Source organism: Drosophila arizonae, chromosome X (genome assembly GCF_054131065.1).
Source record: "Drosophila arizonae isolate 15081-1271.41 chromosome X, UAZ_ARI_1.0, whole genome shotgun sequence".
NCBI lineage: Eukaryota > Metazoa > Arthropoda > Insecta > Diptera > Drosophilidae > Drosophila > Drosophila arizonae.
Window position 1 is genome coordinate 26,870,986 of NC_142927.1, and position 25,803 is coordinate 26,896,788.

A 25,803-nucleotide genomic window follows, 5' to 3' on the forward strand; every position below is an offset into this window, starting at 1 on the left:
ATGCATGTGTACAAGAAGATGAAGCAGAAATGTAAGAGGAAGAGACATAATGCTCGCAGCAGCAGTGGCAGAGGCAACGACAGCGACAGCAGCAGAAGCACAAGCAGCAGAATACCGAATAACTAGCGCAGACGCTTATAGTCAGGGTAGCGGGCGGACAGGCGGTTGGTTGGTCGTTCAGGCGGTGTGCCGGTCTGTCGGTGTGTCAGTCGAAGAGCCGAGCCAAGCACACAAATCAACATGACACGACCAACGGCAATAACAACAACAAGAACAGCAACAACAGCAGCAACTGAAAAACCGGCACATTCAACTTCAACGCACACAGGCACAGACAGTGGCGGACGAACAGACAGATAGACAACTCACAGGCAAAAGAGAGACGGAGAGACTAAGCGACAGACGAACAGCCAGACCGACTGACTCATGAGTGCGCCGCAGTTTGCCAACTGAAATGTGCGCGAGAGCGAGACAGGGTGTACACTGATGAACGCAAAAAGGAGAGCGAGTTAGCACAAAGTAAGAGGGTTGGGGGCATGCGAACGAACGCGTCACAGTCAGTCGAAATAAATAAAGCAAAAGGCTGCCAGGCAAGCAACAACAACAACAACAAGCAGAACAAGAACAGCAACGCAAATAAAACGAGTAACGCAAAAATAAAAATAACAAGAATATGTAATAATAAAAAGTAAAATAAAATGAAAGCACACGAAACAAACGAGCAGAGAAGTAGAATGGCTCGCGAATTTTGATGCAGAGACACGCAACACACATACACATGCATACATACACACCAAGAAGTGAGATTGTTTGCATGTGTGAATAAGTTAGAATGTTGGCGTGCGTGCATTTGTGTAAGAAAAAAAGTTGTCTAACTGCAAATGGTTTCGTACGGGGCCGCAGCGGGGGCGTTAGCATTTTTTTTTTTTTTTTTTTTATTAATTTTTATTGAGGAAGCGCCAGAGCATCTGTTTGCCCTATTATCTCCCTTGAATCAAGTTATACAATCACAGGTTTACATTAAACATACATATTATTGAGTAAGTTAACTACTGGTGGCGATAAGGTTTTGGAAGTGACGTCGTTTCAAACGGCAAATGGGCCTCGAGTTTGGCAGCTTTCTTGCCAGCCGGTTGGCGTGGGCCTTAAGGCGGTCATTGTAACGACTCGAGTGGAAAGAGATTTGCTCTTCCACTGAGTCCACGTTGAGGTCCTTATGCAGGCAGGAGTTTCGTACGAACCAGGGGCATCCAGTGATTTGGCGCAGGGCCTGATTCTGTACTATCTGGATCTTTTGCCGGTTGCTCTTGGCGGCGACTCCCCAAACTTGCACACCGTACCTCCAGATTGGCGTGATAATGTGCGTTATTATCTTGCGCTTATTTGCTAACGACAGCTTGCTTTTGCTGTGTAGCAGCCAAGACATTTGTTTGAGGCGGGCGCGACAAGTGCCAGCAATCGCTAGAATGTGGGGCTTGAAGGTAAGCCGACTGTCCAAAGTGATCCCCAGATACTTCACCGTGCGGGCTTTTTCCAGGGCGGTACCGTTGATGAGCACGGTGGCGGGCGCCTCCCTTCTTAGAGAAAAGCATAAGCTTATGCTTTTGGTGGCGCTGATCTTTATATTCCACCTGTTCGCCCATTGCACAAAAGCGTCGACGAAAGCCTGGAGGATTTCCGCCGCTGCGGAGCTGGATATTGTTGACGCCAACACACAGATGTCGTCCGCGTACGTTGCCATCAGGGTTGAGTTTGAAGAAACTCCAAAGGCTGAAGCATCTGGAAGGGGAGCATCACCAATGAAGATGCAGAAAAGAAGTGGCGCGAGGATACTGCCCTGTGGTACGCCAGAGCAATCGAGTATGTGGAGGACTGACTCGCTTTAACTTTCACTCTGAAAGAACGACCCTCCAAGTAGGATCGGATCAGAGCGAAGTAATGCGAGGGCAGCCGTTCCTTTATCTTTTGCAGCAGTCCTGGGTGCCATACCCTATCGAAAGCCTGTTCGATGTCCAGAAAAATGGCATTACAGTGCTTTTTGTTGTCGAAAGCCCTGAGGATGTGATCCGTCACTCTGTGCAGTTGCTCGGTTGTGCCGTGTCCAGCGCGGAAACCAAACTGCTGAGCCGGAATGAGTTTTCTTTCCTCCACTACTGCTACCAGCCGACGGATGACAAGTCTTTCCCAAACCTTCGATAAGGAAGGTAGGAGACTGATAGGTCGGTATGAAGCAGGGTCTTCCTCAGGCTTGCCAGACTTGTGGATCATCACGACAAGCGCAATCTTCCACACTGCTGGAAAATACTGAAGCCTCGTTATGGCATTAAAGATTAATACCATAACGAGGATAGCATTCTCCGGCAGTGCTCTGAGTGTGCGGTTGCAGATATTGTCGTGTCCCGGGGCCTTGTTTGGGTTTAGATGTTTGATTATGGATGCCACCTCATCATAATTGTACGGCTCCTCCGGTGGATCGAGCTGTAGTGGGGACAGCAGGGCTTGCTCGGTAGATTGTGTGTCTTCTTGCGATGCTAAAGAAAAGGGCAGGAAGCGGGCCTCCAAGTGAGACGCAAGAGCTTCCGCTTGCTCTTCATCTGAACGACACCAACTGTCCGGTCCATTTTTGATGGGGGCTTGCCGCATGACTTGTCGTCTACAATTTCTGGTGGCTTTCCAAAGGTTAAATTTGGCGTCCTTTGATGTGGACATGTTTTCCAGCATGTCGTCAAACATCTGCGCCCGCTGACGCGCCAACTCAGTTCTGAGTGTGTTAGCTGCTCTTGTCCAGTTGGATTTGTCTACCGGGTGTAAAGTGCGCTGGTAGATTTTTCGCAGACGACGCTTTTGCTGCAATAGATATCGTAGCTCCGAGGTGAGCACCAAAGATCCGGCTTGGCGAAGTGCATGGCTGGGACGTGTCTTTTCGGCTTCCTTTGCTGCGCAGCGAATATTTTCATTGAAGAGTTGCAGAGCGTCATCAATATCCTGTTCAGAGTGCAATTCTAATTCGGGATGCATCTTATTGTTTAAGATCAGCTTAAATAAGTTTATGTCAACATTCCTGTTGATCAGTCTTTCGGCCTGGGGATAGCATTTTACGGCGGCATCCAGCGAGATTACCAGGGGCATGTGATCCGAGTCGAGATCGTTATGTGCGGCGATTTTTAGCTTCCAATGAGGTATACCCTTATAAAGACCAAAGTCCAGACAGGAAGGCCTTTGTCTATTATGGTCTGGGAACCGAGTGGGACTGCCCGTGGCTATGATCTGTGTGGATGTTGCCAGACTGAGGTTGAAAAGTTCTCTACCCCTAGAATTACTTCTCGCTGAGCCCCAAGATTGGTGATGAGCGTTCCAGTCGCCACAGATTAGGAATTTCCGGTCTAGGGATTGCCATGTAGCAAGCAGGTCTGCCATGGAAAGTTGATTGTTGGGAGGGCAGTAGATTGCGCCAAACTCTACATATCCCAACCCCGTGGCTACTCTTGCCCTGGCCAGTTGAAAAGAATCAGATCGAACTGGGATGGTTACAAAGTGTTCGATGTCCTCTCGAACGAAAATGGCGGACCCACCTCTCCTATGGGTGGTTGACGGATAGTTTGCTGTGTGACAGGCAAAGCGGAAGAGTTTAGGCACGAAGCCGTCATGTAATTGAGTTTCGCTGATAAGCAGGATGTGAATGTCGTGAAGTCGAACGAAGAGTTCCAGCTCACGCATTTTGTTGGCAACCCCCCTGGCGTTCCAACACATAATGTTTGTTGTATTAGACATTATTGGCACGCGCGACGAGAAGGTCCAGTATTTTGGACTGCATGCTCAACATTTGTTCCTGCATTTTGACTAGTCTAACGACTGTCTCGTTCAGTGTATTGAGAGAGGCGATGAGTGCCGGGAACTCGGAGCTTGGCTGTGCATTGGATGATGTAGGCATGTAGGTGGGGTGGGCTTCTTGACTGGATGGGTGGCCGGGATCCATGAAATGCCCTACTATTGGCCGGGGCGTTAGCATGCTTTTTCATATTTCTTCTCAGGGCAGCGACTGCAGCGGCGACAGCAGCAGCTTAAGACGTTGCTTGCAGCTGAGGCTGTGCCCGCTCGATCTCTGCATGCCATGCAAATCGATAGCAGTGGGTGGGAGGGAGGTGCGAATGCCATTTTCGACCTAGCCAAGGCAAATGTTATATGGATTGGGTACACACATGCATACATGTGTATACATATGAATGTGTGTACATATGTATGTACATATATGTGCGTATGTGTGCTTATACGCATGCATGCAGATGCATGTACATATGTACACATGTACATACATATGCAAATATGTTGTACATACATACATATGTATGTATCTGTACTTGTAGAGTGCAGATGCAGCTCTACTTAGAAATAGTTTTTTAGACGCACTTAAATCGGCCACCATTTTTTCTTTTTTTAGTCTTCCTCTCACATTTTCAGTGTGATTTGAGCTATTAAATATTTACTGAAACTATTCAGTATTTTCAAATGACTTGAATAAATATAGGAAATAATATCGATTTATCGTTTATGGACTTGACTTATTAACAGTTCGATGACTCAATCGACAAATGAAATACATACATACTATGTATGTACATATGTATGTAGATATCGGTGTATGTAAAATAAAAGACAGTTAATTTAATGCTATTCAATCAATTGCATACATATGTACATACATACATACATTCATACATATGTATGTATGAACATGCATGTGTATCAAGAAAGTACATACATATGTTAATAAGTACGTACACATGTATACGTGCATACATACATACATACATATGTACATTGTCAAGAAACTGAGAATAATTCAAATTATTTGACTTTAGATTTTTCAATTGATAGCTTTTTATTATAATTTATGAAATTTTGTTAATGTTGAGTTTAGAACTAAATTAAAATACGAAGACAATACTAAAAAGTTGTATGTATGTATATGCATATACATATGCATGTATGTTATATAATGTATGTATGTTATATAATGTAATGTATGTATGTTATATAATGTAAATAAAAACAATTGTAAGGGAAATAAAGCTATGTACATATGTATATGTACATATATGTTATGTATATGTACGTCTGTATATCCATCCATGTTTGTTTGTAATTTATTGACTCTCTAATTAATGTTGATAACTTTGAATGGAGAATCAAAAGTTGTGGAAATATTTGGCGAAAGCCCAAAGTACTTGATTGCAGTATGATGATAGGGCATTGTTATCAATCCAATATATACATACATATGTACATATGAAAGTGCATACACACAAATACATATCGATAGATACATACATACATACACACATATAATAGATTGTCTGTGGGAAACCTTTCAACATGCTCTCTGCTATTGTAATTAAGCCAAGAGCTATTTGTGGACCTTTACCACACATACATACATACATAGATATACATATGCGTGTACCATGAAGTGACCTCGGTAATTGCTCGACATTGACCGATATCGATCACACACATACACAAACACACACACACACACACACACACACACATGAATTTGAGCAGCTGTTTAGTTAACCGCTACATGTTCATACATACATACATATATATGTACATACATATGTATGTATGTACAATATCGACTCTTCTATCCGTTTCGTTGTCTATTTTTAAACCAGCTTCTTTTTCTTCTTTTTGTGTTCCCGCCGCGTTTCGTGGTTTGTTGCTAATTTTTGTTTTGTTAATTTGTTTTTATTGTTGAAGTTTTTTATTATCGACAAATCGCGCACACTTGGTGCTTATCATTAAAATGTTCGCGCCCAAAGACACCTACCGGTCTGATACACCCCACACAGACACACACATACACACACATACACACACGGACTGACACCGCACACCCCGCCAGCAACTGCGATTCCACCGGCTGTTGTCCATTAATATGCAACCGATCGTCGCCAACAGTCGAAGCAATTCACAGTTAAGTCAGTTGTCATACATACATACGCACATACAAACATACATAAATATTTACACATACACACACGCAATACTTGGCACATACGGCACACATACATACGAACGTAAACTCATACTCGCGCTTAGTTCTGCATGCATGTGTGTGCGTGTGCGTGTGTGTAGAAGGAAAGAAGAAAACAAAACCTAACCTGAATTTATGGCTGCGACTGGTGGGTGACATTGTGAAATGGCAAGTAGGGGCTTGAAGCGAGCGTGCGAGCGAGCGAGATGACGCTAAGGCGCGAAGCCGAATAAGCGCAAAAGTAGCGCAACTTGCGGTTACAACAACAGCAACAGCAACAACTACAACTACAAAAGCAGCATCAGCAAAGAGAATGAGAACGACAGCAACAATAATAACAACAACTAGGCTTGCCCGCTATAAGCGCACGTAATCGACGTCGAGTCGGCAGCGACAGCGGCTTCATCATCAATGCCCCCATGCTTGCCTGTTTGTCTACCTGTGTGTGTGTGTGTGTGTGTGTGTGTGTTTGCCAGCCGCTCTGTCCGCTCTCAGTGCCAACAACAAAAGCAGCAACAAAGTGAATTGTTTTGCCCCCTGCGCAAGCGCTTGCTGCTTGGTGCTTGGCCGGCGCGATCGTGTTTTGGGGCCCCAACCGCGACTTGTCTTGTATTACGTGTTGGCTTTTTGCATGTTGTTGTCTTGGCTTTATTTGTGCATGACTCGTTCGCTGCTTAAGCCAACTCAATCAAGTCACACAGTCGCCAACTTTCCCCTTGCTCCTCTACCGTCCTCCTACCCCACAGCCAAGCCCAGCCGCTACCTAACCTAGCTTGCGGCCACTGGCACCCAGCAACAGGCCCAGCAAGTTGATGATCGCTGAAAAACCGGTTTCCTCTTACTGCCTTGCATATTTTTAGCAACAAGTTGAAGTACCGGACTGTAAAGAGAGACAGAAGAAGGCGCGCAGCAAAAGAGACAACACAAACGCGCACACACACACAGACACACATTGGTACTCGCACACTCACGCACACAATGATAATGAAAACGTGTGCAAAGATCGGACAAAGAGGCGGCGGCGGCTTTTTCTTGTAACAAAATTGTTTTATGCCTTAGCAAACGATCCGCGCCAAAAGCACCGTTCCGTTCCACACCCCACTGTAGTACCTCGTCGCAACGACTCGTCGTCGGTCGCGACAGACGGAAACGACAGCGATCGCAAACATAGCCTCGTCATCGTCGCTGCAGACGTTGACGTTGACGTTGACGTTGACGTTGGCGTCAACGCCGCAAAACAATTGCCGAGCATTGTTGTCATTGGGCGACCCCCACGGCCTCTCGGACCCAGCCGCAGCCGCAGCCGCAGCCGCAGCCGCTGCCGCTGCCGCTGCCGCAGCCATAGCCGCAGTCGCAGCAGAGACGCAAAGAGGCGGAGCAACGTAAAGCAGAAAGCAAAGCAAAGCAAGGCAAAAGCCAAGCAAAGACGACTGCAACATTATTTTTTCCCCTACACTTCTCTGCACTAAGTGCATGTTGATTCTGTTAGAGAGCTTAACGAGCCGATGTGCTCCAAGTGTATGAACATAGTTATTATTATTTATATACATACAATATACCACATAAATAGTATTTTATATTTATAAACATATATATTTTCTATCTTTATTCAAACTCAAAGTTTTGATTATTAAAAGTGATTTTTAATGGAAATTATAAATAAATAGAGCTATATATGAATACCCTGCTAAAGCGCGTGCTGAATATCACGTTCTATTAACAAATGCACTTGCCTATATACATACCTACATACATATGTACATATGTATATGTATGGTTGTATACATCAAGCACGTTGCTTCTATTAACACTATGTTAAATAATGAACGTGAATGAATTAATTAATGTGTATTATTTATATAAATTCACAGAAAATTCGCATATGAATTCAATTAGAAGTTAATGTCTATCTATATATATATAGACAGGCGGCAATCTACATACATTCATATATTATATATGTATAAATATAATTCTACTTAAACTCTATAAACCATAAGTTGTTTGAAAATGATTTCTTTGGAAAATTATTTATAGATATATTTCCAATTATTATCTCTTTATATATGCATATATGTGTATGTATTCACAAAAGTTCTTCAATTTGCAAACACTATACATATATACAATGTAGGGTATACATGAGTCGCCTATGTGCATTAGTTTTCCATCTATTCATTTCTTGTTTTCTTAAATTTTCGTTACATTTGCCTTGCCATTCATATTTTGTTTATTGTTGTTATTGTCCGATTGCCCAACCCAGTCCGCCGCCCACAATACAGACCCCACAACTGGCCCCCCTGCCCCCTGCCCCCAGCCTCTGCCTCTGCCTCAGCACTGTGGCAGCCGTTGCTAGCAGCGCGCGACCGCATAAGTTGCGACATGAAGCAAACACAATGGCACTTTGACCCTGACTTTTAATATGTGCTGTGGACTCCCTCTCCTTCTCCCTCTCTCCCTCTCCCTCCCTCTCTATCTTTCTTTGTCTCTCCCCTTTGGGCAGACCACGTGCTAAGTTATTGTTATTGTTATGAATGTGTTTGCTGGTAAAGTATGATTAATTGAGCTGAGGTTGTGCGACGCGCACTTCAACACATTTTACATAGCCTCGCCCCTCCCGCAGCGACGCGTCGGCCTCTGCCGCCCCTCGCCCACTCGCCTTGGTAATTGCACTGGCGATGGCAACTCTTCCATTTGGCACAGTCTTCTCCGATTTCATCTTCCATTTTCCAGCTCTTATCAGTGCTTAGTCTGCATGGGCGTGGCAAGTGGGCTGAGATGGATAGATAGAGAGTGAGAGAGAGGGTGGCAGAGAGAGGGTGGGTCGGTAACTGGAGTAGCTCAACTGTCGCCTTCAAAGAATGCTAAATCTACGCAGCTCAGTTTCCAAGGCTTTGCGAAGGCTACAGCAAGAGCGGGGGAGAGGGAAAGAAAGAGCGAGAAACAGAGAGTGAGTGAGTGGGGCAGAGGGAGAGGGAAAGAAAGAGCGAGAAACAGAGAGTGAGTGAGTGGGGCAGAGGGCGGATGGGTGCTGCTAATGGCGCATATGCTGCAACAGATAAGAGAGAAATGTTTGGCTTTAGTGAGATTATGAAATTTGAAAATCTTGCATGAAATGTTTGCTAAAGAATTAGCTAAAAGGCACTTTAATTGCTTTATCTGATAATGGCTGTGGCTGACTCAAAGTATGTCAAATACCCACAAAGTATACATACATACATACATACACACATATTTACATACGCATATGTGCAGGAATAAGTTATTTAACTGCGATTTTCTGCTATTATTGATTAAGTGTGCAATTTAAAGTTTTAGATATGCTTTTAAAAATCAATTTTAAATTGCACTCACAAGAAAGAAAAATAAGTTAAATAATTTAAACTCTAATTCAGCCAGCTGGTCCAATCAGAAACAGCCACAAAGAATCCCTTTAAATATTTTAATGCGCAGCTAAAAAGTAGGCTACAAAAAACTAAGGTGTTAGCCAAGACACAAACCGCCGCCGCCCCATGCACACCCCAAGAATGTGTCTCGTATATAAACAGCTAAGATACAAACCCGTCGTTAAATCGTAATGTGTCTCGACTATTTTGATTTTTATTTAAAATTTTAATTTTTTTTTAAATTGTATTTGTACAAACTTAACTTACTAGTTAGTAACATAGATGAGAGCAGAAAATAATTGGAAAATAAATATACATATATACAATACAACATATATACAAATACACATACATACATGTCTACTATATATTATACAACAATATAATATGTTACCAGCTAAGGCACAAACCCGTCGTCTAATCAAAAATGTGTCTCGACTATTTTTTTTCGTATTTTTGATTTATTTTATTGTATTATTTGCATTTCTGCAAACTAAGCTAAAACATAACATAAGAGAGATAAGAAAATAGTTGAAAGAAAAAAATATGCATAATTATATATATGTAAAAAAAAAAGATTGGCACTGTTACAAAGGGCCCGTTCCGCATCAAACATTGCGCACGCCGCGCAGCTCCTTGTCGGCCTTCTTTAGGGTCACGAAATTGTTGAGCTGCTTCACGCGCAGCTTGGACCAGATCATGAAGTTGCTGAGGCCCAGAATGGTGGCCGCGTGCAGCGCCGCTGCCTCCGGATAGAGCACAGTGGCACAGCCCAGGCCCGACGGCAGATTCAGGCTCGACCAGGCGTCCACCTGCATGTTGTCTGACTTGACGGGTGGACAGTTGATCACCGGATAGTTGGTGCTGCCGGAGAGGACGGGGCCCAGGCCATTGGAACGACCGGCGACGGCCACAAAGATCAGATTCGTCATCACCGATTCGTATTCCCGGACAATGCGCAGAGTCTCCTCTGGGGCCTTGTGGGCCGAGCTGACGCGCAGCTCCACGTTGAGGCCGAGCGAGCGGCAGCTACTGGCAATCTTCTCACTGTGCGATGTATCCGAAGCGCTGCCCATCAGGATGACAACCAAGTGATCCTTGCGGGGCACGATATCGGCCAATTGCTCCGACACCCATATGAAGTTGCGCTTGACCGTGTCCAGATCGGTGCTGGTGACCGATGTCAGGTTGCGATAGACCTGCTTGTCGACCATCAGACGCTTGTCGCCCGCTGGCCAAAGCCGCCACGAGTCGGAGTCTATGATATCAGCCAGCACAATGTTGCCATCGTCATCCACGCCGAACTCCACCTTCATATCGATGAGCGCACAGTTCTTCGTCTGCCAGGCACGCTCCAGGATCTCGAAGACGAGCAGCGTGGTGCGTCGCATAATGTCCACCTCATCCTGACCTGCAATTCAAGCATATTCCAATTAGCTCCACTCGACTCAAATCTGTTGCAGCTTCTTCTTATCTTTGTCACTTACCAATTGTTAAACCGTTTAGCTCGAATTTGGCTGAAATAATTTGCTCATCGCTCCACTGGGGATCGTGATTGGCGTCGTCCTTGAAGAACGTCTCCTGCTTAGGGGGCGAGAATCTGTGAGAAAGAAAGAGAGAATTGATTAGACAGATGCAGTCATCGATATGCATAGGAGTTAATTTTTACACAGTTATCGATAATTCGTAGTTGAGTTATCGATAGATTTAAGATTATATAACTGTAGATAAACTGTTATCGATCTACACAGTAAACTTAGCGTTAAGTATACTATCGCAGTTATCGATATACACAGCCAAGTCACATCATATTGCTATGGATAGATCATCTGGATGTAAGGAAGCATAAAATACACCACATAGAGTTATCGATAAGATATCAATAGAGAAGATCAAATCAATTTGCTTTGTACTATTATAGTGTTATACGAGTGTAGAGTGTAGAGTGTAGCTGATGAATAGAAAAATAATTTTCATAAAAGTTTCCGCTTATTTACGTCGATTGTCAAAGTTGTGTTATTTTAAGCATGCTTTTCGCCTGTTGTTGTTTTTGTTGTGTCGCTTATCAATGCAGCGGGGTCAACGGAACGACCTCGATGCAGTGCATCAATTGTATTTCAATCTATGATTACCAGCAATAAGCAAAAGTAGGGGGAGGGGTGGGGGGATGGGTTGGTTGCTTACCGACTGCACTGACGTTCGTTGCAATTGATAAGACGCGCAGCAGTCGCATGCAAATTGCAAGGTAGATAACCTAACCGAATGTTACTGACCTGTAGCCCTCGGGCACGCCCACATTGCGCTTGAGAAAGGAGCCGGTTGCCAGGCGGCGCGTAACCCACTCGATTGGAATCATTTCGCATCTGCGGGCAATGAACGCCTTCTCGCCGCACTGCTTAACATATGCAGTGCGAACGCCTACGGCGAAATCAAAATAGAGTGAAAGTGAGACAAGAGGGAGGGGGAGAGAGAGAGACAGAGGGAGCGACACTTACCGGCCTCGTTGAGCAGGCGAAATACCTGGCCATTGGTCGTGTTGGAGATCTGCGCCTTGCCAGCCAGATCGTGGGCCTTGACGCCATCGCCGGCGGTGATGCGATCCTTGCTGAGCAGCAGACAGAGGCCAGGATGCTCGGGCAGATTGTAGACCTGCTTCGTTTTGCCCTCGATAAGCACCTTGCCCAGCTTGTAGCCGTCAACTGTAGACGAGGCTTTAGTTGACAGCGGTTAGGGTGGAGGAGGAGGAGTCGTGTACTTACTCGATGTCGTTGTGGTTGACATTGTCCGTGTGTTCTTGTTGCGGCGACTGCTTTCAATTGTGCCTCAATTTGTTTTCAATTTCAATTGGCACACGTGTTGCGCGTTCTGCTTTGCGTTCACTATTCGTTCCAATGCTGCCTACAGTGCGTATCGAAGTCAAGCTCCAAGCCAACTGTGCGCCAATAGCCGCACCGCCGGCGTCTTTATGTGTCTGCCTTCGCCAGGGATGCCAAGTCAAAATTTGAAAATTACGTAGCCAGGCTACAAAATTTACGTGTTTTTTCGTAGCGCAATGTTGCTGAAATACGTAGATCTACGTACTTTTTTTAAGCAATAAATAAAAAATGAATAAACCATTAAATTTGTAAATTAACTGTATTGTACTTCGTCGTTATTAATTTCATTTGTCGTTTTAGAAAGCAAATTACATTATTCAAATTATACATATTCATTTATGTATGTACATGTTTTACAAAAATTTATACATGTTTCGATTTAAATATTTCAGGTGTTTGTCAGAAGTCTCTAAGTTTTCTTTTAATCCACTTTTGGTGTGAGTTGAACTTCCCTTTTTTACGTTTGAGACATAACGCCAAAAGTCGTCTGGCAGTACGGATTTCTCTTGGTTGGAGTTACGTTTGCTTCTTCGTCGGTGTCACTTGTTAAAATTTAAATTTTTTGTGAATTCATTCACTTGACTTTTTTCTCTCCAATTTTTAGCCCAAATTCTAAAGCCCAAATTCTAAAGTAAGCGATGCCGATCTTTTTCAATTTAGTGCTGCTAACCCATTGAAAACTGCATTCGTAAACATATCGAAAACGAAATTTAGTGCGGCTAACCCAATATAAACCATATTATCCTTTTTATTTAATTCATAATATATTGATATTACCCAAAAAATTTTGCTTTTAGTGTATTTTGCAATATTTTTTAAAAGTACGTAGTTTTAATCTCATCGCACGTAGGCACGTAGATCTCCTTTAAAATACGGAGATCTACGTCAAAAGACGGAGGGTTGGCATCCCTGGCCTTCGCATCGCATATCTCGAATAAAATACAGCACTCACACACACAAACACTTGCACACAAGCTAACACACGCACACATGGCAACAGTCCATTCAGCAATGCATTGGTATTTCGATCGAAAGGTTCAAAGGGAGTGTTGTTATGGAGAGTGTGACGTCAGAATATTGACTAACAACTTGTCAACATACCGATAACACTTGAGCATTGTTCGCTTTAAAATGCATGGACATACATATTTACAGCTAAGTGGACATGTATGAAAGATTCCAAACGGTGTTATAGAACGTTTTAATGAAAGCTTTCATAGACAAGTCAGTTGTCAACAGTTTGTGACGTCATAATTTCAGTAGCGCAGTCGCGCCCCTAACCTATTGCTCAATCGCGAGTTTAGCATTGACGATCGCCTACAGTTACTCAAAATTTGATAGCAAGAGAGAGACAGAGCGCACCCAAAGTATCGCATGACTCTTCTGCGCTCTCTGCCACAGCTCAAGTTATGTTTATTTTTCTGTTAACTTGTGAGCGAGCGAAGCTGCTGTAATTTGGATTTAAAAGCAATATGGTTGAATATGAAAAGTTTAAGCAACGGCAAGCAGACTTCAAAGTGTTGAATACATTTAATACATTAAATAATTGCTCCTTAGTGAAACCGTTCGCTCAGCATGAATTTGATTATTGGCCGATGTCCGTCATTTCGATTTGATGGCGTCCCAGGGTTAAATCCGGATTATCAGCGCGTCATCATTTTCATTTTACATGGCAGCCCAAACACCCATGTAAACAAAAATATTTTTGTTATTTTTTCAATCGCCCGACAACAATACGTTTTGCACATGCCAAGCTTTTTGTCACTTGGATAGAGACTGGGGTGGGGGGATACATACATATGTACATAATCAGGGTTCCTCTTGGCGGTCGCCAAGTTCAGGCAGGCGGAAAGACAGCAAAATTATTGCACAAGCTATGGTATGTTCTGCGAAGTACACACACATATCATGAAATGGGAGCTCTATAAATCCAATGAACTGCTTTAAGAAATGCCTGAAGAATATAATAGTTTTTAGCGCATTTTTGAAGTACTAATCTTTGGTTTCAAATACGCTCTAAAAAACTAATCTTTGGTTTAAAATACGCTCTAAACTCATAAGCAAAGACATGAACCAATGCACACAAATATCAGAGATGATTGGGATACATTAATATGTAACTATTAGAATGCAAGCCGTAGCTATTCGTCAAGTCGAAATTAGGCACATAACATTTCGTTGGGTGAGTAAATGTTAACAGCGACTGTCGTTAAGCCAGTAACATTCTTCAAGTTGAAAAAATTAGACAGTACACTTTGAGTATAACATTGTGTATCATGTTAAATAGCATATTCTGCTAAGAATCAATTTAATTACAATTTGTTGTTGTTTTTTTTTCGCCGCCGCAGAGTAAGCACGTCGGTAACGGAAATTCTCGTCAAAGTTTTTCGCGCTCTACGTTTTAACGGCGACCGGTCGTCGTCGCCGTCGCTGCCAACACTGTCAAGCGCAGCGGCGTCGCATCAAGCAAAAACGTAATTCCTTTCATTAAAATATACACAACATATGTGTTCTCCAAAAGTATGAAAAAAAGTACACATAAAAGAAAAGGAAAATGCTGCATGCTTGTCTGTTGTGGTACTTGGTAGTTGAACTCAATTCGATGTGTTGCTGTCAAGCTTGGCTCGCTCGAATTGTTGTCTCTCGTCCATCAATTGTGTTTTATTAAAATTACTTTACTTAATTCCGCCTGAGAGTGTATGTGTGAGAAAGAGAATATTAAGAGCATGTGCCTGTGCGAGTTGTCCCGGCTGCAAAGCACAGACGCCGACAAACAGCAAGCAGTAAGCAGCGAGCAGCGCTGTAAAAAGAAGCTGCCGCAGTTACTCCAACAACAAGAAAGCCAAAACAAAAACGAAATAACTGCAAAGCACACAGCAAAATAAGAACAGAAACAGATGCCCAGAAAGGAATCGCAAAATAACTCAGAGCAGCAGTTTAATTATGTTATGCTATGCATTCTTATTTTTCTTCTTTTCCCTATTTATTTTTCATTTGTTGTGCTTGTTATCCTTAGCATATCGCTCGCTCTCGCTCTCTATTCCCTGTGTGTGTCAATGCCTTTTACTGGCGGGGCTGCTACGCTCTCATGCTCTCTACAACCCTCACTTTGTTATTGTTGTTGCATTTCGCTCACACACGCGCTTGGCGGAACGATGCCAAAAATTTTCGTACATCTGCACTCACACACAAAGCCGTGGATCACACATGCATATGTATGTACATATGTGAGGCGTAAACAAATATGTATGTATGTTTGAATTTTAAGACTCGACATATGTGCGTGGTAGTGTGCGTGTGCGTATACGTGCGTGTGTGTGGTGTAGTATGTTGTGTGGGTCAATGTCCTGCCGGCTTGCACAAAAACAAATAAATTTTCTGTAAGGTCATAGATTTGCTCAACCGAAATTTGCCCAAATTCTTGCGAAATACATATGTATGTATGTGCATACCCTGTAAGTTTGTCAAGTGGGTAGCTGTGACTACTAAGGGGATTCATATCTTCAGGTCAATTTAAGTTATACTAGTAAGTTATACTCTAGGAATACGACATATAAATTATATTAAGGGGTATGTTAATGCGTGTATACTCCTCAAAGATACGGTTTAAGGCATTATCAAAAGTCAATGGCATTTTTGATTTGACTGCAGGATATGTAGACGCCGAGAACTTTCGAGTTGTCGTTCTGTAATTTTCTATTCTATAAATTTCTTACTGCATACTTGTGGGGGACCTATACTCCTTTCAAAATTTCGATCTTAGACCATGTTTACTCTATGTCTTAAGTGTTGATTACAATTATGTCTGAAAATTTAGCTTAAATATATATGGAATATTCATATAGACCTATTTTATTCAGAGACCCCAAAAAAGGAAATTACGCAATATAAGGTAATAATATAAAAGTGGATTTACATATATCGCGATTCGAGCCTATTAGCAGTAAACATTCAATATACAATATACAAACAGTCATATCATATTAATATGATTTAATTTGCTGGTGCAATTAGCTTAATGTACTTTTGATCACTGCTCTAGCCATAATCATTTCATCTACATTTCATTATCTCGGGAAGAGTGACTGAATAGCCCGCAAGAGAAAATAAAATAAAATGATTTCCACAAATTTTGCTATTTTGTTTTGCTCAGCAATTAAAATTGATTTTCTTCTGACATTATTCCCGGCACGTGAAACACACCGTTTCTTGCATGTGCGAGTGTGTGTGTGTGAGTGAACGTGAGTACCGTTTGTGTTGTTGTTGTTTCTGCTGCACTCTCCAAATAATCATGGTAATGCAGCAAAAGAATGGGCCGCGAAACGCACGCAATCTTCCCTTTGCCCCGCTCTACCAAGCCTGAATGTATGTACATACATATGTACGTATGTATGTACGTACATATGGGCATATCTAGCTCTCGTTCGTTACACTGGTGTCCGTTTAAATAGCATACAAATCAGAATGTAACATGGTTGACAACACCAATTAGGCTAGAGATGAACGCGTGTCGTGCGTGAAAATATGTGACTTGACGAAGGAAAATTAAGTAGAGAAATACTATTGTTCAATTTCGTACTAGTTAGGAAGGTAGTTGATTTGAATACTTGTATTAGCCAATATATGTAAAATGATGAATGATTGTAATAAAAACAATTACATTTATATTTAAGTATATTATTATACATATAATTATTTGCAAATTCTGCTCTGCATTTTGGTTTTTTTGTATTTATACTCATTCACGAAAGTGAATTAGTATATTGGTTTTGTGCAATGTCCGTCTTGCTGTCCGTCCGTCTGTCCCTCCGTCCGTCCGTATGAACGTACGTACTCGTGTATATCTCTGATTTATAAAGTGTTAAAATTTTCCCGATCCGCCCACTAGGGGCGTGGCATATTGAAAAATACCCTGTAATTTTCACATTTTTGGAGCGTAAGCATTAAAATTTTGCAGTTAGGGTACCGTTAGCTCGTTCTAAAAACTGACCAAAAATGAGGTGTCTACGCCCAGTAGGGCGTGGCAAATAGGATCGCATTGTCTACAGTGTTAAGCTTAACTTAGCTACTAAATTGCTGATGGGATGTGAATGAGTATTCCGCAGTCGGTAACACCCGACTGCAGCGTTCTTACTTGCTTGTTTCAGTTTCTTTGCAATATCTTTCATAATAGCGCGACACGCTCTCGTCTCTAATTGAAATGCTATGCAGCTGGTCATATAATTGCGGTCTACTTTTGCTTCGTTTCAGCTGAGAGCAGTGTTACCCATAAAAGAGCGAAGACTGCACCGCCGTGCTGCCCTAAGTGTCGCGCAATAACGGCAACATACGAAAGAAAGAAGCAACAGAACTGAGCTAGAGCAAATAAATCAAGTGGAAGTACAAGGGATTGCGAGCATATTGCAGACTGGCTACACACACACATCCGCAGTCCCATACACTCACACGCTCACCTACACAGACTGAGTCAGGCTCACAATGAGCTCGTATCTGGAACTGTTCGGACTGTTCGTGCTGCTGATGTTGCCCTTTCTGTACGAGACGAATCACATATTTCGCTATTATTTCAAGTTCATGATATACTATGGAATCGTCTCCATCAATGCGATCATATTGATACCGGCATTTCTCACACGGCCCTGTGATGTACGCAATTTACTGTGAGTATAGTGCATAACAATTTTTTTTTTTTTTTTTTTTTTTTTTTTTTTTTTTTTAAATATAAGAAAAATTGGAATTTAAATAAATATAAAAAAGAATAAGAACTGGGCGAAACAATAGATGTTCTGTTGGAACCTATCGATTTGTTTCATATAAAGCGCAAAACTGATTAGTTTATTCCAAAGTTCCCTTTATCTTTAACCATAAAGAGTTGACACTCTGTACCCGCTATAAAATATGAGATCGATAAATATAGCCGCTATATGTATGTTGATTGCCGCACTTGTAGCCAAATCAAACCACCTAAAAACCACAATATCGTCAACAAAAACAACAATTTGTGGTCATAGACTCACACTATCATATCATTATTTAATTGCAACCACTTGGCTCGATTGTCAACTTACTTTGATTGCCTATCTATGTATATAAGTATATATATATACATATGTATATCTATGTATATATGTATATTTTACGTAATCCGGAAATTTGAGCTTGTAAAATCTCGGCCAGTTGGTTTTATCAATCGTTGTATTGCGTTACGATGTTGACCTTAAGGCAGCGCCTTGGAATGGGTCTCATTAGTAGTGGGTCCGCTCAGCTCTTGTTTACTAATTGCCCAATAATCCCTAGGGTTAGCCACGGTATGTGCTTATCATGTTTTATTTCACATCCATTAAGTGAAATATATATACATATAGTGTTGCTTGACAATTAAAATAATTGTATGAGAGATATCATCAAGAACTATTTTCGAGCTTTCGTTCCCGATTATTTTCCTGCATAATTTAGACTTTATAATGTTAAGAAATTAGTTTGGCTTACAATGAAACTATAGAAACTTACAAATATTTGCTGAGAAAATTATATAAACAATAAATTAGTATAATTATTATTATTTATTTATTTTTGTTTTTGTTTTTAAAGAATTTAACTAATAATCTAGGTTTCATTTCAATAAGAAACTTGAAAGCCTCTTAAAGACGAAGCGTTTATAATGATATTAGCTAGGTATATCCGATTCGGATTGGACACTCCCTCAAAGGTCGTATGTAGATATGTATATGTATGTATGTAGATATATATATATATGTTTTAAATAGGGAGGTCAAGAAGAGTGGGCTTTCAAAATTAGAATTTCTAACTAGACACTAAAGCTTCTCTCAATCAGCCACGCCTCCAAAAGGGAGTAGTATATGCTATATAATTTTGGGTCCCGTGCGAACCCGTACATAATGGGCGTATTTGAAGGCCGGAGCACCTTACCTAGAGTTGAACACTCGAGGTATCAAATTTATAATTCAGATTCAGAAAATGAGCTTCGGCTCGATGTGATATTGCATAGAGCCAATATACTCCTTTTAGTTGATGAGCGAGTAAAATATGTAAATGCAAAAATTCAACACATTATTGAGCTGTTTTTACGGCCACCAAATCGATAAAGAATAAAAGGTGAAAAGGAAAACAAACATCATATGGTATATGGTAATATAGGTATACATTCTATACATATATACATATATATATATTATGTACAATATATATGAAGATTGTATGAAATATGAATGCAAAATCAATCGAATTTAGTTAAGAGTCTAGGTGAGTCACTATTAACTGAAGCAAACTCTGCACTCTTCACACTCCCTTCTTATTGTAGCTCTGATTTATTTGTTTATGTGAATGGCCTTTTGACGCATTTTGTAGTTGGCCGCTTGATGAGCCATCAATATTTACGAAGTAGACAGCTGCAATGATTGGCCCCCAGTGGAGCTGGCACTCGCCTCAGCTAACATCTATGGGTTGACCATACTTGAATAAGGCCTAAGCTATGAGTGTGTGTGTGTGTGTGAAGGACGTTGACTGGTATGCAGGTGGTGCGCGAATGACACGTGCCAACACATTGGCCCAGGTGAGCTCTTGCAGGTTCTCACGCTAAAGCCAACGGGCGACTTGGCGAGGTCGCCCGATTAGCTGTTCAATGTCTCGCGTTGTTGACACTCGCTTTCTTACCCTCTCTCTCACCTCCTGTGTCGCTCGCTCTCACACAAATTTGACATTTCTCTACTTATATTTAATGAATATTTCTGAAAATTTAATCAAAATGCATCAGCTGCAAATTGAACGAAATTCCAAACCAAAATAATAACGTTATATGTATGTATATATACTGTATCTATATGCTAGTAGCACCCTTTCAATATTAAAGACATATAGAGTATATACATTTTCATATTGGGCCTAATTGTGCGTGCCTAGGTCCAATTTATGATTTTATTATCACGCAATGAGTGGATATTGTTTTTGTTTTCTTTTCTTTTTTTTATGGGGTGTTTATAGTGTGGCTCAATTAAACCGATTTTTACTGTTATATAACTTGTTTGTTTCGATCTGTGGCTCTCTCTAATTTCATAAACGTCGAGTTAAGTTCCTTATCGATCGAAAAGTTCGTAGGTCCACTTAAGAGGTTTTGTTTTGGATACAATTTGAGCATATGTGCTTATATAGTAGATAGAGCTATATTAAATAGATAATTGTTCAAGGCAAACAAATAGTATATTCATAGGTAGAAGCAATCAATAGAACCTTTATAAAAATTGTTCTGATTTTGAGAAGGTTGTTTGAGAATAGAATAAAAGAAAGCAAGAGAGAAGAGTTAAGAATCTAAGAGAATAGTAAAATGAAAATAAAAGAAAATGGAAGCAGAGATAATTGAAAAGACGAAAATGGAAACGGGAGATGCAAGCAAAGGGCAGAAAAGGGAAGAAACGAGTATGAACGAGAGAAGAGACAATGGAAGGAAATACAAGTGAAAAGACCGATAGAAAATCAAGTTAAGGAAAAGCAGTAAACAAAATTAAAATAGACGAATCAAGAAATAATGTAAAGAAAAGAACAGAAAACGAATTAACGAGAAACAAAAAGCAGAGAATAAAAGAAAAAGCATCGACAGAGAACACAAGAAGACGAAAGAGAAAGATAGAGTTTTTGTTGGATTTTTCTTGTAAATAGAATATTATTTGGGGTGCGGAGTATTCAAACGTCGACTATTCAACATATTTGTAGCTATGTTTGATTTGTGACCCAAGTGGGCTTAATTGTTGCACAACTGCTAGCAAAATTATACATACATATATCCACACATGTACGCATATACCCCATATGGATATAGATCCATATGTATGGTAATTGTAACCTTGTAATTACTACTATTGAAATTCAAATGAAAAACGTAAGAAATAAACATTGATAGATAGTCTTTAATTTTCAAAGTAGAATTTGCATATAAGAAATATGTCAAATATCAATTGAATCGAGGATTGGGGATCGGGAGCAAGGTTCAGATCACCCAATACACTGCGATAATTTAGACCGTTTAATCCGCTCGGTATGCGACCTTGGCAGCTGCACAGCACTCGGTGATCTTCTCGATAGAGAATCGCCTTATGACTAGATGCCAAAAAATTGTGTATATTTTTGGTATCCATTTTTGTAGCGGGGAAAAAACCTGGGGGAAAAAATTTAAACACATTATTGGTCTGCCTGTCTGCTCGTTTTTCTTTGCTGGTGTTTGTGGCGACGTTTTCTCATTTTCTGGTCAAAAGTTAAAAATCAATTATCAATTAAAGCTGACTGAACTTTTCGCAGTTTTATATTGGGTCTGAATGTGAATAAAATAAGTACTGGGTGGCAATTAGGTAAGCAAATAGATGCATCTATAAGCTTTACTGATGTTGCCATATGTCTACACTCTGACTAGGTGGCAACGCCGCGGAACAAGCATAGCAAATATCCTGATCAAGCAGGGTCAAGCAGGCCATGAACGAAGCTTACAAACGATTTTTGGTGTCAAATATAACTAGGTGGCAACGCTGCCAGTCAAGTTGATCTAATATTGAAATCGTAGATAGATATTCTCAAGAAGATCTATTAAATTTGTTGCCACATGTGACTGCTATGACCAAGTGGCAACGCTGTTATATAAAACTAGCCTAGCATGGGAAAACATCTCTTGCCGCACTTTACCTTTGTCATGTCTGATTCAATTCGTAAAATCCCGTTCACTTTAGATTTGCCGGGCATTGCCTGGAGCTGGAGCTGGAGTCTGGTCTTTCGAGGCGGTGCGACATTGGCTCTGCTTGCAGTTGGCACACTCGCACTGGATGTCGTGAGCTGTGCCCGGTTCGGGAAGCAGCTGCAGCTGTTTCTGATCCTGGCGCTGCGTCCTGGACGTTTCGAATGCGGACAGCATGTAGGTCTTCGCTTGGGGGGTACGCGAACGTGTGTAGAGTTTCCGGCGATCCAGCGTAGTCGAACGCTTCTTGAGCCACCAGTTGTAGTCGGGTTCAATAAACCGCTGTGGTGACCTGATGGAATCGTGACGCCGGGCCTCATCGCGCGCCGCCAGCCATTCCCGTCCGTACTCCCAACCAAGTAAGAGAGACATTTGCGTACGCTCCGCTCTCCGTTCCGATGGCGGCACAAACGTTTGCGGTCGACGTCTCCCATCATCCGGAAATATGCTGCTCTTGTTCGATTTCTTGATGATCCTTGACGCCTCCCACGTTGGAGTGGGCATTCTGCTGATAGATTCGGGCCCATCGTAAAGCCGACTGCAAGTCAACTGAATGCAGAACTCATCTCTTTACTTACTTGCCTCCAATTTGCCCACCCTATTTAGTGCATAATTTTGTTAAATCGAATTTTGAACTGGCTCGGCCCAGACTGAGATTTCAAATGCCACTCGAGTCGAGTGTTGTTCGTAGAGCAAATCTGAAATCTTTGTTTGCTCTGCATATAAGATTTACAACATTCAATAAGGGATGCCACTCTTAGAAGTGCTGCGCTCTTATCAATATTTATAATATTGACCTCTCTTTGCGATTCGCATGAATGCAGCCTTTCGAACAGAAACTAACTAGTCTCTCACTTTCAGCTGGGCTAGCACCTGGTGTCATCGTGTCACAGCTTTGATTGGACTGCGCTGGGAGCTGCGAGGCAAGGAGCATCTGGAGAAGGATCGCGCATGCATTATCGTGGCCAATCATCAGAGCTCGCTGGATGTGCTGGGTAATCTATATACATATATATATATTTGATCATGCTATTTGAGCTAATCGTCTATATGTCCCTTGCAGGCATGTTTAATATCTGGCATGTGATGAACAAGTGCACGGTGGTGGCCAAGCGGGAGCTGTTCTACGCCTGGCCCTTCGGACTGGCTGCCTGGTTGGCCGGGCTCATATTCATCGATCGGGTGCGCGGCGAGAAGGCACGCGACACGTTGAACGCCGTCAATCGTCGTATCAAGGAGCAACGCATTAAGCTATGGGTATTCCCGGAGGGTACGCGCCGCAACACGGGTGAACTGCATCCGTTCAAGAAGGGCGCCTTTCACATGGCCATCGACCAGCAGATACCCATACTGCCGGTTGTCTTCAGCTCCTACTGCACATTCCTCAATGACAAGAAGAAGATATTAAATGCCGGCCGGATAGTGATAACCACGCTGCCGCCGGTTAGCACCGAGGGCCTGACCAAGAACGACATCGATCAGTTAATGGAGCGCGTGCGTAGTCAAATGATCGAGACCTTCAAACTCACCTCCGCGGAGGTGCTGCAGCGCTACAAGCCCCACAAGCCCATTACCCCAACGGTGGTCAATGGCGCCGAGGCTGTGGCAGCCGCTGTCGCCAACAGCTCCGGCTACGCGCAGCTGCATGCGGCCAGTGCCTCCTACGAGACGTACAAGAGCAGCGCCAGCGGCAAGGCGCCCATGCTGAAGACCCTGTAGGTCTCTCTCTTTCTATAAATATATATGTATATATATAGCATATATATATATGTATATATAGATGGGTGCCTAGCAATACTTTACTTATGACATGCACGATCGAGACTTTCTTCTTAGGCAACACACATACCAAAAAAAAAAAAAATTAATTAGGAAAAACAAGTAAGAAAGCTCTAGTCGAGAGTGCCCGACTACGCGATCCCCTGAACCCTTCGAGCAATAGCTGTTTCAATCATTTTTAGCGTCTTTCTGCTTACGCAAGGCACACACACGCACACACACACACGCACACACACACGCACACACACACGCACACACACACGCGCATACACACACACAAGCATAGACACACACATCATACACACGCACACTAACACACACACGCCTAAACACGCATTGGCTGCAGTGGTGGCTTACTATGGGAACTTAATTGTTTAATAGCTCTTGTGGATGTACTTCTTTCAGAAACTTTCAGATTATGATTATAACATGGATATGCATGTATTTTCCAAAGCACAAGTCCCTAGTATTTGAAATACGCCTTTTACAAATGTGAGGGTGAGGGGGTGAATTAGGGGTGGGCGTAAATTTTGTCAAAACCCGAAATTGTATAAAATGCATATAAGTATACATTTAAAATTGGGAGACTCTAGCTTTAAAGATGTAGGAGATATAAATTTATTACTGGTTTTCGATCATGTTTTTAATCGATAACAAAATAACGGAGAAATTTATCGATATTTAAAGCAAAACTCAATATGCGCGTGCTGTACACGGACCTAGGAAAAAAAAATTGTCTCTAGCTCTTATATCTTCTGAGATCGACGCGTTCAAACATACGGACAGACGGACAGACGGGCGGACGGACAGACGGGCGGACGGACAGACGGACAGAGCTAAATCGACTCAGCTCGTCGCCCTGATCAAGAATATATATACTTTATGGGGTCTGCCACGCTTCCTTCTGCCTGTTACATACATTTAACAAATCCATTATACCCTGATTTCCCATTTTCAATGGGTTCAGGGTATAAAAAGAACAGAACACTATGCAACACGTTTTTCGTTTTGTGTTTGTCCATTTTGTTAGCTTTACTTAAATGAAATGATAAAACATTGATCTCTTGTATTTGAATTGAAAAAATTATATTTTCATTTTCATTTCCATTTTCATTCCTAATGTCTGCAAGTATTTTTGTGTTTTACTCTCTTGCATATGTTGCATAGTGTCTCTATATACATATGTATATATGTGTTTTCATATATATACAGCACATACCAGCTATATAACAATTTACATATAATCAATGTATTATTCTAACGACTTCTTTCCAACACAAATGCAAATAACATATTTTTTTTACTTAGGCATACCAAAAATACAAAGAAAATACCAAAAAAAAAAAAACATGCAAAAAGTAATGTAACCAAAGCTAAATCTATGTAAACATAATCTAAATAGAATCTAGGCGGTCATAGGAGCGAAGCAAGCAAAATGCTTTTCTATTGCAATTTTCATACGATTTCCCCCCTCCCAAGGATGAGCAAACTCTTCGAATTGCGCCCACGATCGTGTGTATATATAGACTATATCATATTTTGGCGGGGAGAGTCCATTGAAAGCATCGGCCTGTCGTGCTTGCAACCGTATCTTAAATTATTTAAATCAGTGTTTTTTTTTTTGTTTTAATTAAAAACATTTAAGAGATAAACATCTATTTATGTATTTTAATCAGTTTAATTGTATTGTATTGTATAACTAACTAATAATATGTTAACTGAATATTGTAAATACCAGATAGAAAGAGAAGTGTATGAAATGAAAGACAGTGCGAGAACGAGCGACAGCGAAAGAGAGTGAGAAGGAAAGTCAAACGGTTTAGTTTAAAGACAAATCAAAAATCAAGAAAAAAAAAAACATCTAACATGAATATTAAAAATAAATTTTTTTTGCTAAAAAAAAAAAAAACAATGTGAATTTCCTGGATGGGAAAATTGGAATGAAATCGGCGATTATCAAATAGAGCGAGATAGAGATAGGCATGAACA

General features: G+C 41.5%; 3 protein-coding genes across 7 annotated transcripts; 1 reads left to right on the forward strand and 2 right to left on the reverse strand.

Moving 5' to 3' along the window:
• Positions 1–9,862: 9,862 nt before the first annotated feature.
• Paics (PAICS bifunctional enzyme) lies at positions 9,863–12,396 on the reverse strand. Its single transcript, XM_018016728.2, has 5 exons — positions 12,183–12,396; positions 11,919–12,122; positions 11,697–11,841; positions 10,911–11,023; positions 9,863–10,834 (listed from the first exon to the last, which is right to left on the reverse strand). Exons 1-5 carry the CDS (start codon positions 12,202–12,204, stop codon positions 10,032–10,034), a joined length of 1,287 nt encoding a protein of 428 aa, XP_017872217.1. The 5' UTR covers positions 12,205–12,396; the 3' UTR covers positions 9,863–10,031.
• Positions 12,397–14,612: 2,216 nt separating this feature from the next.
• Agpat1 (1-Acylglycerol-3-phosphate O-acyltransferase 1) lies at positions 14,613–25,726 on the forward strand. Of its 3 annotated transcripts, XM_089473153.1 has the most exons (5): positions 14,613–14,773; positions 15,316–15,545; positions 17,550–17,959; positions 22,897–23,030; positions 23,099–25,726. In XM_089473153.1, exons 3-5 carry the CDS (start codon positions 17,778–17,780, stop codon positions 23,752–23,754), a joined length of 972 nt encoding a protein of 323 aa, XP_089329279.1. In that variant the 5' UTR covers positions 14,613–14,773; positions 15,316–15,545; positions 17,550–17,777; the 3' UTR covers positions 23,755–25,726. The 3 variants fall into 3 exon arrangements, with proteins under 3 accessions (XP_089329279.1, XP_089329280.1, XP_017872223.1); XM_089473154.1 differs by lacking the exon at positions 15,316–15,545 and having other exon boundaries at positions 14,613–14,819; XM_018016734.2 differs by lacking the exon at positions 15,316–15,545.
• Positions 21,201–22,745, reverse strand: LOC108619909 (uncharacterized). 3 transcript variants are annotated; one of them, XM_018016736.2, is made up of 3 exons: positions 22,614–22,745; positions 21,987–22,543; positions 21,201–21,468 (listed from the first exon to the last, which is right to left on the reverse strand). In XM_018016736.2, the coding sequence occupies exon 2, from the start codon at positions 22,537–22,539 to the stop codon at positions 22,027–22,029; it is 513 nt and encodes a 170-aa protein (XP_017872225.2). In that variant the 5' UTR covers positions 22,540–22,543; positions 22,614–22,745; the 3' UTR covers positions 21,201–21,468; positions 21,987–22,026. The 3 variants fall into 3 exon arrangements, with proteins under 3 accessions (XP_017872225.2, XP_017872227.2, XP_089329281.1); XM_018016738.2 differs by having other exon boundaries at positions 21,987–22,540; positions 22,614–22,743; XM_089473155.1 differs by having other exon boundaries at positions 21,987–22,540; positions 22,618–22,739.
• Positions 25,727–25,803: the final 77 nt, after the last annotated feature.